This window comes from Cyprinodon tularosa, unplaced genomic scaffold (genome assembly GCF_016077235.1).
Source record: "Cyprinodon tularosa strain WSP-4 unplaced genomic scaffold, ASM1607723v1 ctg55, whole genome shotgun sequence".
NCBI classification, from domain to species: Eukaryota; Metazoa; Chordata; class Actinopteri; order Cyprinodontiformes; family Cyprinodontidae; genus Cyprinodon; species Cyprinodon tularosa.
The window spans coordinates 732,921-752,674 of record NW_024039285.1 but is presented as its reverse complement, the minus strand read 5'-3'; the positions used below and the strand labels follow the sequence as shown (position 1 = coordinate 752,674).

The window sequence follows — 19,754 nt, the reverse complement described above, 5'->3', positions numbered from 1 at the left end:
TTGGGTTCCAGCACATGAAGGTGTAAAAGGCAATGAAAAGGCAGATATATTAGCAAAAAAAGCTTTATATGGAACAATTACAATTCATTTTGGGAACGGGGAAGGTAAATCACTTAAGAATAAAATATGGAAAAATTGCAAAAGAGGTGGATTGAAGATAAGAAAGGAAGTATTAAATAGAATCTTTAATGAGATAAACAGAAAGGAAGAAGTAATAATGATCAGAATAAGAGTGGGTCATACCTATTTAAATGAAAATTTATATATATATAATAGGGAGGGAAAATAATGATAAATGTGAAGGATATGGAGAAAAGGAAAATGTAGAACATGTACTGATGAACTGTAAAACGTGTGAACATGAAAGGGAGAAATTAAGAAGAATGGCTCAAGGACAGGCAAAGAATTGAGTCTTACATGAATATTGGTAAATTAAGGAAATATAAAGGATAATCACAGATGAAGGAAAGCATTATTTATTTATCTACAGAATACAAAATAAAAAAATACAATTTGACGTAAAGTATTGTTGCTACACACTCATGTACAGTAGGTGGCGGTATGCAATTTGAAGTCGCTTTCGATCTGCCATTATAGAAAAGAAGAACAATCCCATTGCGCATGCGCACATGTATCAAAACACCGATGCAGCAACGATGGATTTTATGACGATTTTCTAAAATTAATAATAAATAAATAATAGTAATTATTATTATTATAAAAGTGGCTTCCAGTAAAAATGTAACTCGGACTTTGGTGACGTTTTGTGCTCCAAGTTTGAAATATGTGAACATGTTTTATTTCCCGACAAGTAAGTATGACCTAGCGAAACAATAGCTAATATGCTAACATGTAGCTCATGACAGGTTGATCTGTGTGCTGATAGCTAAATATAATATTGTTGTTTAGTTTAACTGTTGTATATTGTGGTATATACGTTCTGCAAAGATGGATCAGAAGTAGTGTGTTTGTCCTGATTTCTATTCGTCCTGTTTAGCCTTGTGAGCGTAAAGAGGATGGATAACGTAACCATGTCAGCTGCAGAGGGGACCGCTGGGTGTCCTCTGGTCTCTGAGGACATGGAGGGGATCTGCGTGATGCCTGATCTTAGGGCCATAAAGACTGAGCAGTCGGTCGGTCCGACCCCCGATGAGCCAAGCCCTCAAAATGTGGCCATGGGCATCAAGTTTATTCTCCCCAACCGCTTTGACATGAATGTCTGCTCCAGATTTGTAAAGTCTCTCAACGAGGAGGACAGCAAGAATATCCAGGATCAGGTGAATTCTGATCTAGAGGTGGCTTCTGTTTTATTTAAAGGTAAAATCTAGGTATTATTTCTTCAATGCAAATAAATAATCAATCCTTTATTTTGTAAACAAACCTAATATTGTTTCTTTCCTCCAGCTGAATGCAACATCCAGACATCCCCATCACCAGGGATACAAGTACGTCATGTTTACACGCCATCCACCACCAAACATTTCTCACCAATTAAACAGTCCACCACACTGACCAACAAACACCGCGGCAACGAGGTGTCCTCAACACCGCTTCTGGTCCATTGTAAGGGTTACAGCTTTTTTTCTCCTTTAAAAAAAAAACTCATATCTTTTAAATTGAAAAGTAGAAGCGTTAATTTGCCCCTTTTACCTTTTCTTCTTTTTCCAGCTTTATCCATTCATCAACTGGCAGCCCAAGGAGAAATGGCGTTTCTGGCCAGTAGAATTGAACAAGGTGGGCTGTTCATTTTCCAGAATCTATATTTTTGTGTTTCAGTGATATATTTATATGTAACCTAGTTAAAATAACTCCACAGGTGTTTCAGTGGTTGCTGTTAATTTGAAAGGGCTGGTTCCTCCCCCTAGGTCAAAGGTCGATTTTTATCGTAATGTTTTTGATACAAGCAATATTAGAATGGGACACTGCTCTGCTGAAAAATATCTTAATTTATAGATCTTTGTGCATTCTAAGAATAACCTTATGTTCAAGAGACTTAAGGCCAATTTATGCTTCTGAAGCATAGTCTCTGCAACCGTCAAATTTGTCTCAAAAAAAATCTACGCTTTTCACTACCTGATCCGTCCCGGAAGCACGATCCGTTCTGCGCATGCGCGAATAGATATATGTCCCAGTGTCCATAAATACTTTAATTATGGTACTAAAATACGTATTTCTACCCTTAACTCACTAAAGAGAACTAATACACATCTGTAAAAAAAATTTATGACTTTTGTGAGACAAATTTTATGCTTTTTACATTTTCTTCGTTAAACTGCTTCTCTGACGTCATCACCAGACATGCTCAGAGCAGTCTGACAAAATATGATTAAACCATGTTTATCTGCATTTTAATTGTTTCTTTCTGTAGATTACACACTATATAGCATAAGATTAAAATGAAACGAAAAGATAAAACTCAAAAAGACTGGATTTATGTTTAAATTCAAAGCCGAAAAAGTTAGCCACCGGAAGTAGCATAGGATTTTTATTTCTGGTGCAGATCGGGCAGAGGCGAGCTTTAAAACAGAAAGGATTTTAAAGGAGAAGTTCGGTTTTTAACACTTTAAGCTCATTTTCTGTAGTGTCCAGGATGAAATCGAATGATCGACACCAAAATTTTGACAATTGGTCCTGTCTCTGCTTTTTGGCTCATTTAGAATCCACCTCTGGCTGCTTCAGAATGGCTTCCATAGAGCATGTCCGATAATGTCCTTAAAACAACCTTAAACGTTCTTTTTTTAAAATATGCTACTCACCGGGTCGTCAGCGCTGTTCAATGACGTTCCAAAAAAAGTTTCGTGAAGAAAAAACGTTCCTGTAGTGTTTTATTTAGCATTTTGTAAATCCCATTGAGTTCTGTTGGAATAGTCAATATTCCCCTGCCACCGGAAACGGAAATGGGGCCTGTTTACACAGTTGTAGTCTTTTCGCTTCACTCTGTGTACTCCGACGTCGAGGTGCTAACGTCTCTGTTAAACACTTTAAAAAACTCTGAAAATGGAATACGAAAGGTGGATTCTTGATTCTATCTATTGCAACTGCAATAGATAAAAAACAAACAAAAAAACAAACAAGAAAGCCATGCAAGAGGATTAAGTAAGTTTTAGGTCTTAATTTTTTGCCAAGGTTTGTATAACTTAGCTGAATTCACAATTTATTGTTTACACTTAATTTGTCTACCTCATAGTATTTTTTCTCACTGATAAATTTCACATCCCTATTTGTCCTTTTCCCCTTCGTGCAATCATTTCAATTTCTCTGTACCCAAACCTCCCTGTTCTTGTACCTCTGCAAACTCCAACAGATTTTAACCTCAAGTGTATTTAATTTCACAGAGACTGTAATCAATCTCCAAGACGAGGAAGGGTTCACGCCTCTATTGTGGGCAGCGGCACACGGACAAATCGCTGTCGTTGAGTTTCTGCTACAAAATGTACGATTGAAAGGAAACGGATCAAATTGTTTCACTGTCTCACAAATAAAAAAAAACACTTTTTTACTCTGCATCTTTCTGAGCTGCAGGGGGCCGACCCGAACCTGCTGGCCAAAGGGAGGGAAAGTGCGCTGTCGCTGGCCTGCAGTAAGGGATACACAGACATAGTGAAGATGCTTATCGACTGTGGGGTGGATGTCAACGAGTACGACTGGGTACAAGCCTGAGCTTTTGTCTTGGTTACTGCATCACATTGTGGTTGATTATGACATTAATACAGATTTAAATGTTAATGTCTTCTCTAGAATGGAGGGGCCCCTCTGCTGTATGCTGTCCATGGAAACCATGTGCGCTGTGTGGAGATCTTGTTAGGTGAGAGGGGTCACATCTGTCCTTGTGTTACTATCTTTTGTAAGGATAAATCTCCCCCAGCTTTGTTTGCTTGATCTAACATGTAAAGGAGTTAAATTTATTTATTTTTCTTCCAGACAGTGGTGCTGATCCTACAGTAGAGTCGGATTCAGGATTCAATGCAATGGATATGGCTGTGGCTATGGGCCATAGAAACGGTGAGTCTGGGGAACTAAAATCAACTCTAATACAGTTCTGGTCAAAAGGTTATACTTCTTTATCCAGGGCATGGATAAATGTTCAACATGCAGCTTCAGTGATTTTTATTTTCTGTAATCCACAAAGGGGAACATTTTCACAAACAGACTAAAGATAAAAGCATCGATTTATACCGTGGTGTGTTAAGAAATACAAAATAGAATAAATAAATAAGGCTGAATGATTTTGACCAAAAATCAAAATGCAATTTTTTTAACCAATTTCTCGATTACAATTTTCCTATTTTCCTTTGCACTAAGCACGAGCTTGTAGATGTTTCACCCCAGTTTTTCAGTTTGAAAGCTTGCTTTCCAGACTCCATTGCTGCAGGACTTTACCGTAATCTTAGTGTGAAAAGGTGCTTACTTCTACTTGCATGTATAAATCTGCGTGCTCGCTGCATCTCTCTACCTTTCTGTGTGGCTGCAGACCCACCTTAAGCGTATTGCTACCACCTAAATGCATGGAGTGAGAAATGTAGTCTTGTCAAAGGTAATGAAACTAAAATTGAGCACCTTCGCAATTTTAAAATTGCATTTTCTTATATTGGGATTATATTGCAAATGCAATTCATTGCTCATCCCTATGAATAACCTTTTTTTTTTTTTTACTTATGTGACAGTTAATTGTTGAATATTTTCATATTTTAGGATTAAGTCATTAACTAATTAACAGATAATATTTTCACCAAGGAGTTTTCATCAACTTTTCACATTTAAACCTTTAAATTGTCTCTTATTATTCATTTTCTTACAAATATTTTCTTCTTTTTCCAAGACATTTAACAAGTTTTCACCTAACATCACCTCATCTCCCTGATATCTTCTCTTAATATTCATATATTATTAATGTTATCACATTTTATGCATTACCACTTATGAACTTGTAGCTAATGGCATTGCTGCTTTGCCATTACTGCTCCTTTAAGTGTAAATGTTAATACTGTATTAATGCTATCGTAAAAACTGCATGTTTTTTTTGTTTTTTGAAGGTCTTAATGTGAAAAATCTTTCACTGTTGTTCTGTTATTAAAAACATGGGGAACGTGAGCTTAAATAGCAGCTTGCATTGCAGAGAACATATTCTTGAGATGCTATACCCCTAAAACATTAGACGTAATGTGTTAATTTAAAACTTAAATTGATCTGCCAAACAACAGCTTTTCATGATGAAACAGATAAGCAACGTGTTAGTATTATAACTCTGATTAAAAGTAGCTCTGTTAGTCGTATTTTAACCCTTTTTTTAATTGAAATGATGTTGCAAGGAGCCTTCCTGCAAAAAGGTATGCTTATATATGCAGATACATGCATTTCTCATTAACATATGTGTTACGTCGGTCTGTTTCCCCTCTGTGTTTTGAACATTAATACAGAAAAACCAAATTCACACAGGTATGTAGTTGTCAATAGGATGATTAGGTCTACCAGGAAGACTGCAGTCACTTGGTGGAGAAGCAACCCCACTTTGAAAGGCCCTGCTTTAAACTGTTTGGATTAAAGATTAGGGAGAGACATTTTGGTCTGATTCTGGGAACGGTTTGCTAGAACTTTGGCCCATTCATCCTCACAGAACAGGTGTAACAGAGTTTAAATGTTCCACTGGAATGAGATAAGGACTTTTCCTGTTGACACTGACTGTCTTTTAGATAGATTGTAATTGATTTGATGGCGTGACTCAGGTCCTCGTCCGCTTTGGACAAATTATTTGTTCCCAGACTTTGAATACCTCACTGATATCACCCCTGTACTTCTAAGCTGAGATTGTATTTTCAGGCTTGGAACCCCCTAAGTAGAGCTAAGATTAGCTCTACTTGGTTTTACTCGGATAAAAGTAGATGTTGCCATTCAAGGAAATACTTAAGAATAATAAATAATTTGGTGAAAAGCTGCTGAAACTGGCATACTACGTGTAGATAAAATGTTTAAACATGCTCAAAATTAAATAATCAGGTAGATAAACATAAGATTAAATGCAATAGGAAATTTTAAAGACTTAGAAAAAGAAAAGGTTAAAAAAAACATGATTCCACAGTTAATTCAGACAGAATACATACCCCCTTAAATAACCTTAATAGTTGGATTAAGAACAATATGTGTTGTTTTGCTTATATAATTATTAATTAAAGGGGGGGGAGTTTAGAATTGAAAAGGTGGTTTATTTTGTCAATATATGGTTTCTGCTTAAAATGCGATTAATTTGAAACATATAATCCCTACTAGCTAGCTACTAACTAACTATCCACTTTGTCCATGGCATCCATACCACAGGCAGCTAAGGAGACCTTAAGCATGATACAGCCACCACTGTGCCTTACATCTGGCACAGTGTTGTTAGATGAATATATTTTTCTGGTAGACAAATTGCTTAATCTTTGTCTCTCATTTGAGCGTAAAACTTGTCTTAAGAACTAATTTAGGTGTGGATTTTAGAGCATGGTTTTATTTCTCGCTGGGTGCCATTTATTTCCTCATGGGTTATAACAAATCTTCTCTATAGATTGTTTCCAGTTAATGGCTGGGGACACATTTTTAATCATAAACTTTATATGATTTTGACAATTGATCAAGTTGTGTTTTTAATATCCATAATTTAAAAGAATTAAAAAAAAATGTATGTGTATTTCAGTTCAACAGGTCATGGAAGCCCACCTACTGAAGCTACTGATGGGAATCAGAGAGTAAACTTCTGGAGGATGATCCTTATGGGACATTGTTTGGTGCTGGACAATCATGTAGCATGTCCCAGAATATTTAAGTCTCAAAAGATAATCAAGCAGTGTTGTAAAATGTTATTCATTTCATTTTATGCACCTGTTGCACGTGAAGGTTGTGCTGCACTTGTTTTCAGTTCTAACTCATTTATTCTCTGCTCTTTAATGTTCTTCTGCTGTTCTGCTTGGAATCTGGAGTGTGGAACAAGCCTACAGGAAACCTGCTGCATAAAGTGCACTGCAGGGCAAGTTTAATTTGGCTAAAATTGAGCAAATGAGTGGTTTATAAATTATAACCCTGTTTTCACTGGTTTTTATAGCTTTATTAACCATGATGAAACCATTTCTAAAGCAAAAATAAAATGTGTCTTTGTAATATCTGTTCCTTACAGCAAGCACATCTCAGAGGCACATCGAACTGTGAGATCAAGAAGCTGCCAGCCTATCTGGGGATTTATTTATTTGAATTTGTTACGACCATCGTAGGGTCTGTTGTGTTTATGTACAGTGATGCTTAGATGTTTAGTGAAATTTTAACGACCGTACACTGCAAATAAACAGCCCAACGTGGTATCGTGGTGCTTTTGGCGGTTTCATATCAACGGCTTTGTGCATTAAAACGGTCGTTTTTATCCTGTCTGATCCTTTTTTCTACTTATAAAATTCTTTTATTTTTCAAAAGCTGTTTTCAAACAGAAAAACAGTTAGTTGCCTCTAACCTCTGGCCAAACACAGACTTGATAAAGTTGTTCTGGTGTTAATTTATTTAGAAAAAAAAAAAAAGGTTGGTCTTTGCAACCATGTGGCGTGGTTTTGTAAAACTCAAATAAAGTATTTAAAATCCCATTTTTTTTGCTTTTTTATTGTCACACCCCACTCATGGGAACTGACAAAAATGGGAGACAGACGAGCGGATTGAAATGAACAATTTATTTTCTCTTAATTATTCCATTGAAGAGCGGCTCAGCCAGTCAAAGAGAAGTGTGGATGAATGCTGCCTGTTCCGGTCTGGTCTGGAGGCCAAATCAAGCAGAGAGAGTGACTGACTGGATGTCAGTATTTAACAGCCATCAGGTGCTTTTAATTAGCGGCCCCTCTACCTGCTTCCTGAAAAGAACAAAAACCAAACTGTGAAATGACGACACCTACTGGACAGTAGGGGATCTTCACAGTATTTAGATAAGCTGGCAAACATACTGAGGCTCCATTAGCATTTTTTGAAGGGCTTATATCAAAAATCGAAAATGTCAGTTATCACTGAGTCACTATGAGCAAATAAAGACACCAATCTGTTGTAATACACTAAGGAAAACACCCTACTATTTTATGCAGGGTTTCCACGGGTCATTAAATATCATTGTCATTAAATTATAAATATTTTTTTAAATTAAAGACTTAATTTAAAATAATTAAATGTGATTATTGTGGCATTTAAAATGCTTTATTTAAAAAAAAACAAAAAGTTTATAAAAAAGATTTCGTCAGATATATTGTGATATATTTGCGAGGAACTGCTTCGGGTGGATTGTAAAGCCGTATGTTTGAAGAAAAGCTGGAGTAGCAGAAAAGCTAGAAAATGAGGAAAATGCACATTTCAACAGAAATTGGCTAGAAAATGAGAAGACATGGCTGCAGACTATTGACAGTAAAGATGGCGAAGCTGTTTATATATATATATACACTATATTGCCAAAAGTATTTGCTCACCTGCCTTGACTCACATATGAGCTTAAGTGACATCCCGTTCCTAATCCATAGGGTTCAATATGACGTCGGTCCACCCTTTGCAGCTAGAACAGCTTCAACTCTTCTGGGAAGGCTGTCCACAAGGTTTAGGAGTGTGTTTATGGGAATTTTTGACCATTCTTCCAGAAGCGCATTTGTGAGGTCGCACACTGATGTTGGACGAGAAGGCCTGGCTCTCAGTCTCCGCTCTAATTCATCCCAAAGGTGTTCTATCGGGTTGAGGTCAGGACTCTGTGCAGGCCAGTCAAGTTCATCCACACCAGACTCTGTCATCCATGTCTTTATGGACCTTGCTTTGTGCACTGGTGCACAGTCATGTTGGAAGAGGAAGGGGCCAGCTCCAAACTGTTCCCACAAAGTTGGGAGCATGGAATTGTCCAAAATGTCTTGGTATGCTGAAGCATTCAGAGTTCCTTTCACTGGAACTAAGGGGCCAAGCCCAGCTCCTGAAAAACAACCTCACACCATAATCCCCCCTCCACCAAACTTTACACTTGGCACAATGCAGTCAGACAAGTACCGTTCTCCTGGCAACCGCCAAACCCAGACCCGTCCATCAGATTGCCAGATGGAGAAGCGCGATTCGTCACTCCAGAGAACGCGTCTCCACTGCTCTAGAGTCCAGTGGCGGCGTGCTTTACACCACCGCATCCGACGCTTTGCATTGCACTTGGTGATGTATGGCTTGGATGCAGCTGCTCGACCATGGAAACCCATTCCATGAAGCTCTCTGCGCACTGTTCTTGAGCTAATCTGAAGGCCACATGAAGTTTGGAGGTCTGTAGTGATTGACTCTGCAGAAAGTTGGCGACCTCTTCGCACTATGCGCGTCAGCATCCGCTGACCCCGCTCCGTCAGTTTACGTGGCCTACCACTTCGTGGCTGAGTTGCTGTCGTTCCCAAACACTTCCATTTTCTTATAATACAGCTGACAGTTGACCGTGGAATATTTAGGAGCGAGGAAATTTCACGACTGGATTTGTTGCACAGGTGGCATCCTATCACAGTTCCACGCTGGAATTCACTGAGCTCCTGAGAGCGACCCATTCTTTCACAAATGTTTGTAAAAACAGTCTGCATGCCTAGGTGCTTGAATTTATACACCTGTGGCCATGGAAGTGATTGGAACACCTGATTCCAATAATTTGGATGGGTGAGCAAATACTTTTGGCAATATAGTGTATATATATATATATATATAAATAAAAGAGTCATGGGTAATTGTTGATACTAAAACTATTTAAGTGCATTAAATTACTCATTCCTGTATAAACCCTGTAGCAAGTTCTCCCACTCAGAAATCATGGAGGGTGAAATTGTCATCCTAGTTGCATTTCCACTGTGAGAGACATAATCTAAAAAAAAAAAATCCAGAAATCACAATGTATGATTTAACTATTTATATGATAAAACTGAAAATATTTTAACACCTGAGACAATCAATGCTGATAACCATAGTCTAAATTACCTAATTGGTGTGAGAGGTTGATTTTAACAGCGAATTCAGAAGTCCAACCTTGAATAATAGACTGAATAACCTTTGTGAGCACATTTCAGCTATAATCATTTAAATAAATTGGTTTTACCGTTGATTTAAATGATCCATTTAACTAAAGTTCCAGTTACCTCATAATCTCCTGGTTAAATTACCTAACTGCATCCTAGGAAAGGAGCTAGTTTTATTTTATAATCCAACTTTTTAGTTTCTAATTCTTTAGCATTTCTACCAGGAGCCACAGGTAGCAATATCCTGTTTGAATCCTGAGAGACCTTTCAGTGAAGGCCTTTATGTCCTCAGCAATTTTGTTTAGCATATAACATTGTGCCATTGTTATCATGCAAAAAGAAGAAAATTCAGTATCTGCTTAAAAAGATCCACCCAAAAAGATCTGCAGCACATAAGGGATCAGATAAACCGATAAAAAAAAAAAAAAAATTAAAATCAAATTGGCCCTTAAACAGTTGATCTCTGCCCAAAATGTCAAATATATTGAAGGTACTAAAAAGCATACCGGTACAAGTCTTACCAGTGTTGTTGTTTAAATGAGAGCTTCCCGTTTAATAAAAAGATGAATGTTTCTATTCTTAAATGCACATCTATGAGAGTCAGACGGGTGCTTAAGTACCAAACCTTCCATGACAACGTAAAAGTAAAAGCCACACACCATGTTTTGTTTAGTGACAGTAGCAAAGGTTTATTCCAGATATGGTGATTTTAGGGAGGCCACAGTTCAGTAACGCAGAAAACAGATGTACAACCGGGGCATCGGATACGTCTTCAAGCACATTCTCCATATTCCAACTGGACATTAAGACCACATGAGCTCAACAAAGCATATAGATTGCCTGCTGGCAGAAAGGTGGAATAAGTAATAAAGTACGTCCAAATACTGTGACCCCAGTTTTCATACACAGTACTACTCTACAAAAGGACTTAATGACTGAAATGTAGGCTGATATAATTCATGGAGGTGTTGCATATTTTACAGAATGCTTCCACTGCCGACTCTCCACTTCTTTACACAAAACTAATATCTTGTGCCCTGCATGGTCCTGCTGAGTTCTGCCGTCTCTCATTTCCTCTAATTGGCCTCATCCTTGGATGCTTCGTCGAAATTCTCCACAAGATCTGAAACACAAACATGGAGGTCAGGAGTGATTGAGAAGAAACCGTTCAGGAGGAGAGTTTATGTGAAACATGACTCCTGACTCAAGTCCCAAATTGACCGTTTCACACATTTATTCATACAAACACCAGCTTTGATGTTTGCTGTTGAGAATTTAGGGGGGGGAAATCAAAACAAAGTGGAGCACAAATCTGAAAAAAAAAAAAATGGTTTTAATGTATTTTAATGATCAAATTCTAAGTGTTCACCCTCGTAATCACTTTGATGGCCCTAAATAAAATTTTATGCCCAGACCCTTAAAAAGTGGAATTGTTCATGAAAGGGCAGCAAAAAGAAGCGTGTTTGCTGTGCCTCCTACATGGTTTAAACCAAACTGCAAACATCTGGAAGGAGGAGGAGCTCAGTTTCAGATAAGTGGAGAATCAACACATTGATGACGGGACGGGATAAATGATCTGCCATCGATGCAAAATATAAACACAGATCCATATAATCATTTTTAAGATAAGCCTTTGTTTTTCATACAAGGCTAAAGTAAACAGGTGATCTGTTATTTCTTTAAATCAGGAAAATGTAAAATCCTTAAAAGGGTTTTTTCACTGAGGTTTTTCATCTAATGGGAAAGAAGTCTTACAGCCACCAAAAAAAGGATGCTAATCTTTGAAAGCAATGCTCATAGACACTCAGCAGAAAGAACTTTAAGTGAGAATTGTTTGTCGATTTTTAATCAAAAAGTATACAGGTGCTGGTCATAAAATTAGAATATCATGAAAAAGTAGATTGATTTCAGTAATTCCATTTAAAAAGTGAAACTTGTATATTATATTCATACATTACATACAAACTCATATATTTCAGATGTTTATTTGGTTTAATTTTGATGATTACTCTTGCTTGTACACTTTTTTCGACCACATCTTTTCCTTCCCTTCGCCTCTCTATTAATGTGCTTGGACACTGAGCTCTGTGAACAGCCAGCCTCTTTAGCGATGACCTTTTGTGTCTTGCCCTCCTTGTGCAAGGTGTCGATGGTCGTCTTTTGGACAACTGTCAAGTCAGCAGTCTTCCCCATGATTGTGTAGCCTATAGAACTAGACTGAAAGACCATTTAAAGGCTTTTGCAGGTGGTTTGAGTTAATTAGCTGATTAGAGTGTGGCACCAGGGGCCATCAATTTTGAACCTTTTCACAATATTCTAATTTTCTGATATGATGAATTTGAGATTTTCATTTGTTGTCATTTGTAATCATCAAAATTAAACAAAATAAACATCTGAAATATATGAGTTTGTATGTAATGTATGAATATAATATACAAGTTTCACTTTTTAAATGGAATTACTGAAATCAATCTACTTTTTCATGATATTCTAATTTTATGACCAGCACCTGTATATTGTACATCCTTCCATACAGTGATCAGTGCTCTTAATGTGGTGATGAACTCTTAAGTCTGAGTTTGCAAGGCCTCTTTACCATCACCCCAATTTTGAGCTTCCTTCACATATTCAGGTTTAAGTCAGGTGTCGCACTGGCTTTCCGGAATGTTACCTTTCTTACAGTCAGAAGGAATATGCCATTAAACAATTACTTTTAATCCCATACCCACCAGGGTTTTGCACTACTTTAGGATTTGATTTTAAAAGGTTACAAAATCTGGATTTGCAATGTACTGACTAAGGGGGAACAATGTGTGGAAAAAACTGGGGGGAAAAACTAGCTTGTTTTGTGAAATATTTTCTTCTAGTCTGAGTTAAAACAGTTTTATTCTCAAAATTCCAAACTTTTCCAGATTTATCTTTTATTTTTTTCTAAACCAGAGTTTTCACGGCATTCTGGACATTAAGTGATGACTTCAAATCTGGTATTACTGACAAATCATAGCAAACAAATGAGATAATATTTTGGTTTCTAAGAATAAAAAAGTGAACACCACTAGTCTGCTTAATGACCTGCCAAGATGGCGGCAAGGTGCCCGCAGGAAGTGATTTCTTTATGCCTTAGCCTCTGCAGAATTCACCCAGGAATGACAGGATTTTCTGAGGAATAGAAACTTTTAGGATTTCTCTAAATGGTTAGGGTGGTTTACATTTTTAAAACAAACCCAAATAAAACAAGCGCAGTTTCAGTTTCTCAACCTTAAAGTCCAAAAAGTAGAAAATGTCCTCTTATTTTGTATCTTATTAGAGCATAAATTAAGATGTTAAAAACAAACCATGTGATTTAATGTAACTTCTTTTAATTAGCAACCCTTTTAAAAAATATTTACTTTATTTTTAGTAATGGATGTAGGAAAAAGAGTGAACTTGACAATAATGTGTTACTTTTTATTGGCGTATCAGCTAAAATCCTAATAAAGTATGAGCCTATAATCTTTATTTTGGTTTTTAGTTATTTATTTCTGTAAACACAATAATGCCATTTCTAATTGTATTATTCTTCACTGCTGTTTTTTGCACTAAATACATACATCAAATCCAGCCGTCTGTGTGTTTTGTATGTTTGCTAAAACTATATTAAAAGTAACAAAAAGCAAAGACTATGTTACAAATGGTGACAAAAAGCATTAACAGTTGGCTTCTCTCTCCACTGGGAATGTGAGAAACTTTCCTGTCTCAGTCACGTTCTCAGAGGGTCAAAGGTTAAAATGGAAACAATTTAAGCAAACATGTTCCCTTCAACTGGAGAACAAAGGAAACCCAATTCCAAAAACAACAATGTGATGGTGAGGTCTGTCGACCCCTGTGCCATCATGCTGCTACGTAATCGTTTGTTGCATTAGAGAAGACCTGAGAAGTCCTGGGAAAGACTGACATCATCCTAATGACAACCGCATGTGTTTGGTCCACCTTCTCCACAAAGGAAAGCAAACAGATTTGGGCAACGTCAAACACTCTCAGGTGGAATGGCCTTCCCTCTTTTAGAGCAGTTTGGACACTGGTCATTCTTGGATTACTGCCCTCTTACATTTGTACCTTACTCACACAGAAAAGGATGGCTTCTTATGCACAGAGATCCAACGATCAGCTGTTGCTCACTGTTCCTTTGGCCCACACAGAACTAGGGAAGAAAGCCTTTAGCTACGCAGCTTGTGCGTGGAATTTTTTTTTACAAATAAACTGGAAATTGACTGAGTTTTTATCTTGAAAGTGAAAGAATTTGAAGCAGCCTCAATGATCTGTAATTGTTTTACTTGATGTTTTTTTTTTTTTTTTTATGTACCTGTCATTTATTTTAATGTATCTATGTTTCTTATGCAACTTTGCTGCCTCTTGGCCAGGACTCCCTTGAAAAAGAGGTTTTTAATCTCAATGGGTTTTTTTTTCCTGGTTAAAAAAAAAACAAAAACAAAAAAAAACAGACAAATCTGAAGGCTGCACCAAAATCAACAAAAACCTTTTTCTTCAGCGCTGAAAGTAAAGAAAACCTGCAACATTTATTCATTTAGAATAGGGGAAACGTGCAGATAAATGATGGAACTACATTTTGTCTAAATTAGCAGGAAAAGCAGGTCTTCATGCTCTCACCTGGAACATCATCGTCTTCCTCTTCTACTGTTGCAATCGGCGCTTTTCCATCTGCAGCTGCAAAGAAAACAAAAATAATGTATATAAAAAAAAAAAAAAAAAAAAACCAAAACAAAAAAGATCCAAGGTAGCTCATTGGCTCAAGACTGAGGAGAAAACCTGTGTAAGGTTACATACCCTGTTTGGGGAGGGCCTCGGCGAGTCTCCTCAGGCTCGTCAGGCTGTCGGCTCCCAGCTGGTTGAGGATGCCGGGCAGCATCTCTGTCAGCTGCTTGGTCTCAGCGTGGCCGGTGATGGTGAAGGTGTTGGCGGCCAGAGAGGCCTGCACTTTGGGGTTGTTGAAGTGGATGACTGTTCCTTGGTTTGTGAACATGTTCACCTGGAATGAGACTTGGAAATTTTAGACGACAAGTGTGCGGGAGATGACAGATTCATCTGGAGTTACGGCGCAGCCGTGCCAACCTCTTCGATGCCGGAGATGTTGTTGACCCCGAGCTTCTTTAAGGAGAACTGGAGCTTCTTGTCGTCGGCGGTCGCCGTTCTGTGCACGACCTTCTTCTTTCTGCGAGCGCTTCCCTGTGGAGACAGACGTGCAAACCTGAACATCTTGCAATAAAAGAAACCAAATGCCAAATTAAACCTTTGCATGTGTTAGCGTTACCTTTCCGCCGATGCGGACTTGCGCTTGTAGTTTAGCGAGTTTTTCTTGATTCATAATTGCTTCTTTCATCTGCCAAAAAAAAAAAAATAGATACAACATTATATGATGTTAGTACATGACCAAAGATTTAAAAACGTAGGAGCACAAGCCCACATGATGCCAGACCACAACCACACCATGCACCTATGAAGGCCTGACTGTTTAGTTCCAAATTAAACACAACTTTCCCTGGGTTAGAATAGAAACATTGATGCTTAAAGGGTTTAATCTCTAACAAACTTTAATGAACCTCCCACTTGTTGCAACAAGAACTATGAATCAAAATGTAGCAAAGAGGAAAGGTTGCAGCCAGAAACACCACAGGCCATGGAGGCAGCTTTGAAACTCTGTTCCAAACTCCTTCCTAAAATCTGTACGTCTCTAATCCTTTATCAGATTTTGCCTTTATCCACTCATTTAACCTTGAAGAACCTTAAAAGAAAAAGCAAGAGTTTTAGGGTTCAGAGTCATAACTTTACGTTTGCAAATGTGCCTTTCTGTTATAGCACAAGCTCAGGGACAAACAGACAAAGTAACATGTATGATAATCCTGCTTACTTATTGCTCACCAATAATATTAAGAGCTCTTTTTGCACAAATCAAATCCCGCTTTCACACTCTTGGCCTGTTGTCTTGGAACAAAGTTTCAGAATTGATTTGCTCCATGCTCTTCATTGATAAACCTAACAGCTGAGTGATCTAAGAACATACTTAATAAATGCTGCAACTCACAAAAACAACAGGAAGTTGAGCTCTAGCAGTCACTACTCCACTAAAAGCAATTAATATTTATGTTTTAGCCCTTTTATTGATGTTTAGCAAAAACACAGAACTAAACATTGAGATTAGAGGTACGACTAAAGGTTATTTTGCAAATGGATTTATTTGTTGATACTTTTTTTTTATTTACTGATTAATAAATTGGTAGCAGAAAGCTCCTTGAAGATTTTTATACACAACTTAAACCAGAGAAAGATATAACTTAACTTCATGGGCTGCTGATAGAGCATATTCACAGACAAAAAAAAACAGTTTTTCAATCTCAAATGCAAAATGTTAATATATACATTTTTACAGCCTTGTCATAATTACTTCTCTTAAGAGCTGTTATCCTTTCTCAATTTCCAGCTTAAATAAGCTTATTATTCTAAAAGTAGCAGTGCAAAAAAGATTGTTTAATATTTTGTGTAAAAATCTGTTTTACTTCAAGGCTGCGGAGAAGTTAGATCATACTAGATGCTTTGATTTACATTGTCATCTAGAGAAAAGCACATTTAACTTAGAAGGAATACCAGTTTTAAATGAAATGGGGTATTAATTTTCATCAATCTTCAAGCCGATTACCACAACAGGACAATGTGATGGTTTTCTTTATTACAATAATTATAAAATGAAGGATTAACCCAGTTGTTCCTCAATACAACCTTCCTCCACCAGTGTCCAAAGTGCTGTAATTGGGCTTTGTGATCCCAATAAGATCCATTTCTGGTGTGGACATGGAGGGTAGAGTCCAACCAACAACCTAAATGAGATATCAGATCCAAGCAGTCTTTAAAAGCTGCAGGAATAAATAAACATATTACTGCAGGGGTATTTCTTTAAAAAGAATTATCACATTCCATCAGAATGAAAAATTTAATTTGATTTTGATGGTAGTCAATGAAAGACTTGAGCTTATTGTTCAGATCAAAAGCTCAACAGATTCGATAGCTTCATTAATGCTTTTTACGATGTGAGGATAAGTCTATATCTGTTAAAATATTGCAGTTTCCCTACACTTACAGTACATTTTCCTACACTTAGACACCTGGAAAAGCAACCATGCTGCTGACATTGCTGCTCTGCTTTAGCTTGACAGCCTATAATCCTGTCCTGCATCACACTATGTTGGTCACATGTCCAAACAAAAACCACATGACCGCCCCCTACACACACACACTCTCTCTCTAAGACAGATACACAAATGGAAACAGCATGGAAATAAACAATTGAGGCCACTTTTTTTTTAAACATATGGCAACATGAACAAAACATTCTTAAAAGAACTAATACCAGATATAAAGCAAAGTGTTTTCCTTTAGGTCAATACAACTAGTGAGGGCTCCAATTTGATTTTTTTCTCCCCAAAGGAAACAAGATTGCATCTTAAACATCCACACAAAACTAAAATCCAAGTTAAAGCTGAAAAAATTAGATTTTTATAGTGAATTTCAGAAACCCACTAAATTATGTAGCAACAGAAAATAAATAATTCTGCAATAAAATTACTACAGGAAACAGGTAAAGTTGCAAAAGGAATTTCCTATTTTCTTGTTTAGATGATGCTGTAAACCAAGTGATGCCAAAACCGAGGTAGGATCAAAAGTTTTTAATCTTTCATAATCTATCAAGCCATAGGTTGAGCACTATATATGCTAAAGTTCACAGGGTTAAATTTTAGATTGACTGCCTCTGATGATTTCAATAAAAAAGCAGGACCTGACCACTGAAAATAATTATTTGTAAACCATTTCATTTCACTTCTAGCCAACTGAATAAAACTTGATAAAAATAAACACATGGAAACTAAAGTTGCATCTAGTTTATTTATGCCAGTTCAAATAAACATAAATCCCCTTCTTATGCTATTTTAGGTCTGACCCACCAAATCTAAAATCGATAGTGTTTAATAATGATGATGATAACTAGCACCGATGCAATTTTTGGCCCCAATATCTGGCTGTGCATTATTGGCCGATACCATCTATTTAGAATCAATGTGTGTGTGTGTGTGTATACATGAAGAACTGCAAACTACTTGGATGTAAAATAATTGCCATCATGGCTTTTTCAAGCTGCTGCCTACCTTTGTGAAGCAGGAAATAGACTAATGCTACGTTCAGACCGCAAGCAGCAAAGGCAGCAGGAGCAGCTAGTTTACATGCAAAGTCAACGGTTGATGTGGGGGTCTGAGCAACTCTGACAGCAAAATAATAGTAGAATGGCTGCCATCTTTACAGGCAGAGAAAGGATGGGGTAGCTCCGCCCAACGTGCATCAGACCCACTTTTCGACCTGCTCCAGCTGTGTGTCAGAACTAAAATTGCTTAAAAAATGAAGCCGCACCCGTGTTTTTGCTGCTCTTTCTGCTTAAGGTGTGAACCTAGCATAATACAAACTGAATACAGCAGAACTTTTTATTGCCTATCTGGAATGAGTGCCAATATTTGAATAAACTTTGGCTCTCAAAATAGTATCGGTGCCCTATTTGTCGGTACTCGCCGATACCACAATTTTAGTGCTGGATCGGGGCCCTGGCCGATACTGGTATCGGTGCAACACTAATAAATGACTTATATTAACTTAGTAATTCATGTATTATTGTACAAGAGCAGCATTTCAACCTATAGGAAGTCAGATGCCTGAAGCGCAGTGATTGGATAAAGTAATAATGCAAACACCTCACACATAATAAACACACATGCGCAGGGGAGCAGCAGTATTAGTGTGGGTGTGGTAAACCGTAAGCGCTCAAGATAAACTTCAAATCGCCAAGAATAGCACGTTCAGTTAGAAACCAGTTATCAGTAGCAAGATGCAAAACGAAAAAATGCTAACAATACCGCCCAATTAGCATGTTAACAAGCACTAAACTGAACTGTAACCAGTGGCACTGTGAATGAGCGAAGCTAGGCAAGGAACAAATAACAAAAACTGGTTTTGTCCAACCAGATAAGCCGTTAACACACCCGGTGAGTTCATATTGACTAAGCTGAATTCAGCTTAAATGAAGTTTGACGGCTTTTAGGACAGAAACCAAGAGGCTAACGTCTGACTAGCTTCGCCGCTAGCAGCACGGCCTGCCACACCGCCACACAGATCCGTGAGTAAAGTTAGCTTCACGCGGCGGCGGATTTCAGCCATCCGACCGGGAAAGGCTTTCCTTTGCCTTTTGCCGTAAGTTCAGATGATAACAGTGGAGAGAAGAAGGTATTTAAAGCCCCTCACTGACCTGTAAACTAACAGCCAACACATGCGGGGAGCAAGATGGAAGCGAGAGAGAGAGGAGGGAGGATGTGACGTCGAACAAAGAAGGGAAGCGCGCAAGGGTCTTTGCTGCCCTGAGTTTTATCCTGCAGGCTGCACCTTCTTAATTAAATAATTCAACTTGGTCGGTAGGGTTATACATTTCAATTCAGTTTATTTACATAGCGCCAATTTACAACACATGTCATCTCAAGGCACTCTACAGTTCAGCAGATCATACAGTCAAATTGATTCAAAGTTTCTATCTAAGGAAAACCAGTTGATTGCATCGACTCATTGATTCAGATGCAATCCCTCACACTAAGCATGCTTGTAGCGACAGTGGAGAGGAAAAACTCCCTTTTAACAGGAAGAAACCTCCAGCAGAACCAGGCT

At 37.7% G+C, this 19,754-nt stretch overlaps 2 protein-coding genes across 3 annotated transcripts; one reads left to right on the top strand and one right to left on the bottom strand.

Moving 5' to 3' along the window:
- Nucleotides 1-648: 648 nt before the first annotated feature.
- ankra2 (ankyrin repeat, family A (RFXANK-like), 2) lies at nucleotides 649-7,601 on the top strand. The gene is made up of 9 exons (XM_038305057.1): nucleotides 649-811; nucleotides 998-1,317; nucleotides 1,405-1,563; nucleotides 1,669-1,734; nucleotides 3,336-3,433; nucleotides 3,523-3,648; nucleotides 3,739-3,805; nucleotides 3,922-4,002; nucleotides 6,671-7,601. Exons 2-9 carry the CDS (start codon nucleotides 1,017-1,019, stop codon nucleotides 6,724-6,726), a joined length of 954 nt encoding a protein of 317 aa, XP_038160985.1. The 5' UTR covers nucleotides 649-811; nucleotides 998-1,016; the 3' UTR covers nucleotides 6,727-7,601.
- Nucleotides 7,602-10,670: 3,069 nt separating this feature from the next.
- Nucleotides 10,671-19,429, bottom strand: btf3 (basic transcription factor 3). 2 transcript variants are annotated; one of them, XM_038305054.1, is made up of 6 exons: nucleotides 19,345-19,429; nucleotides 15,316-15,384; nucleotides 15,117-15,230; nucleotides 14,832-15,033; nucleotides 14,655-14,711; nucleotides 10,671-11,130 (listed from the first exon to the last, which is right to left on the bottom strand). In XM_038305054.1, exons 2-6 carry the CDS (start codon nucleotides 15,382-15,384, stop codon nucleotides 11,084-11,086), a joined length of 489 nt encoding a protein of 162 aa, XP_038160982.1. In that variant the 5' UTR covers nucleotides 19,345-19,429; the 3' UTR covers nucleotides 10,671-11,083. The 2 variants fall into 2 exon arrangements, with proteins under 2 accessions (XP_038160982.1, XP_038160983.1); XM_038305055.1 differs by having other exon boundaries at nucleotides 19,282-19,414.
- Nucleotides 19,430-19,754: the final 325 nt, after the last annotated feature.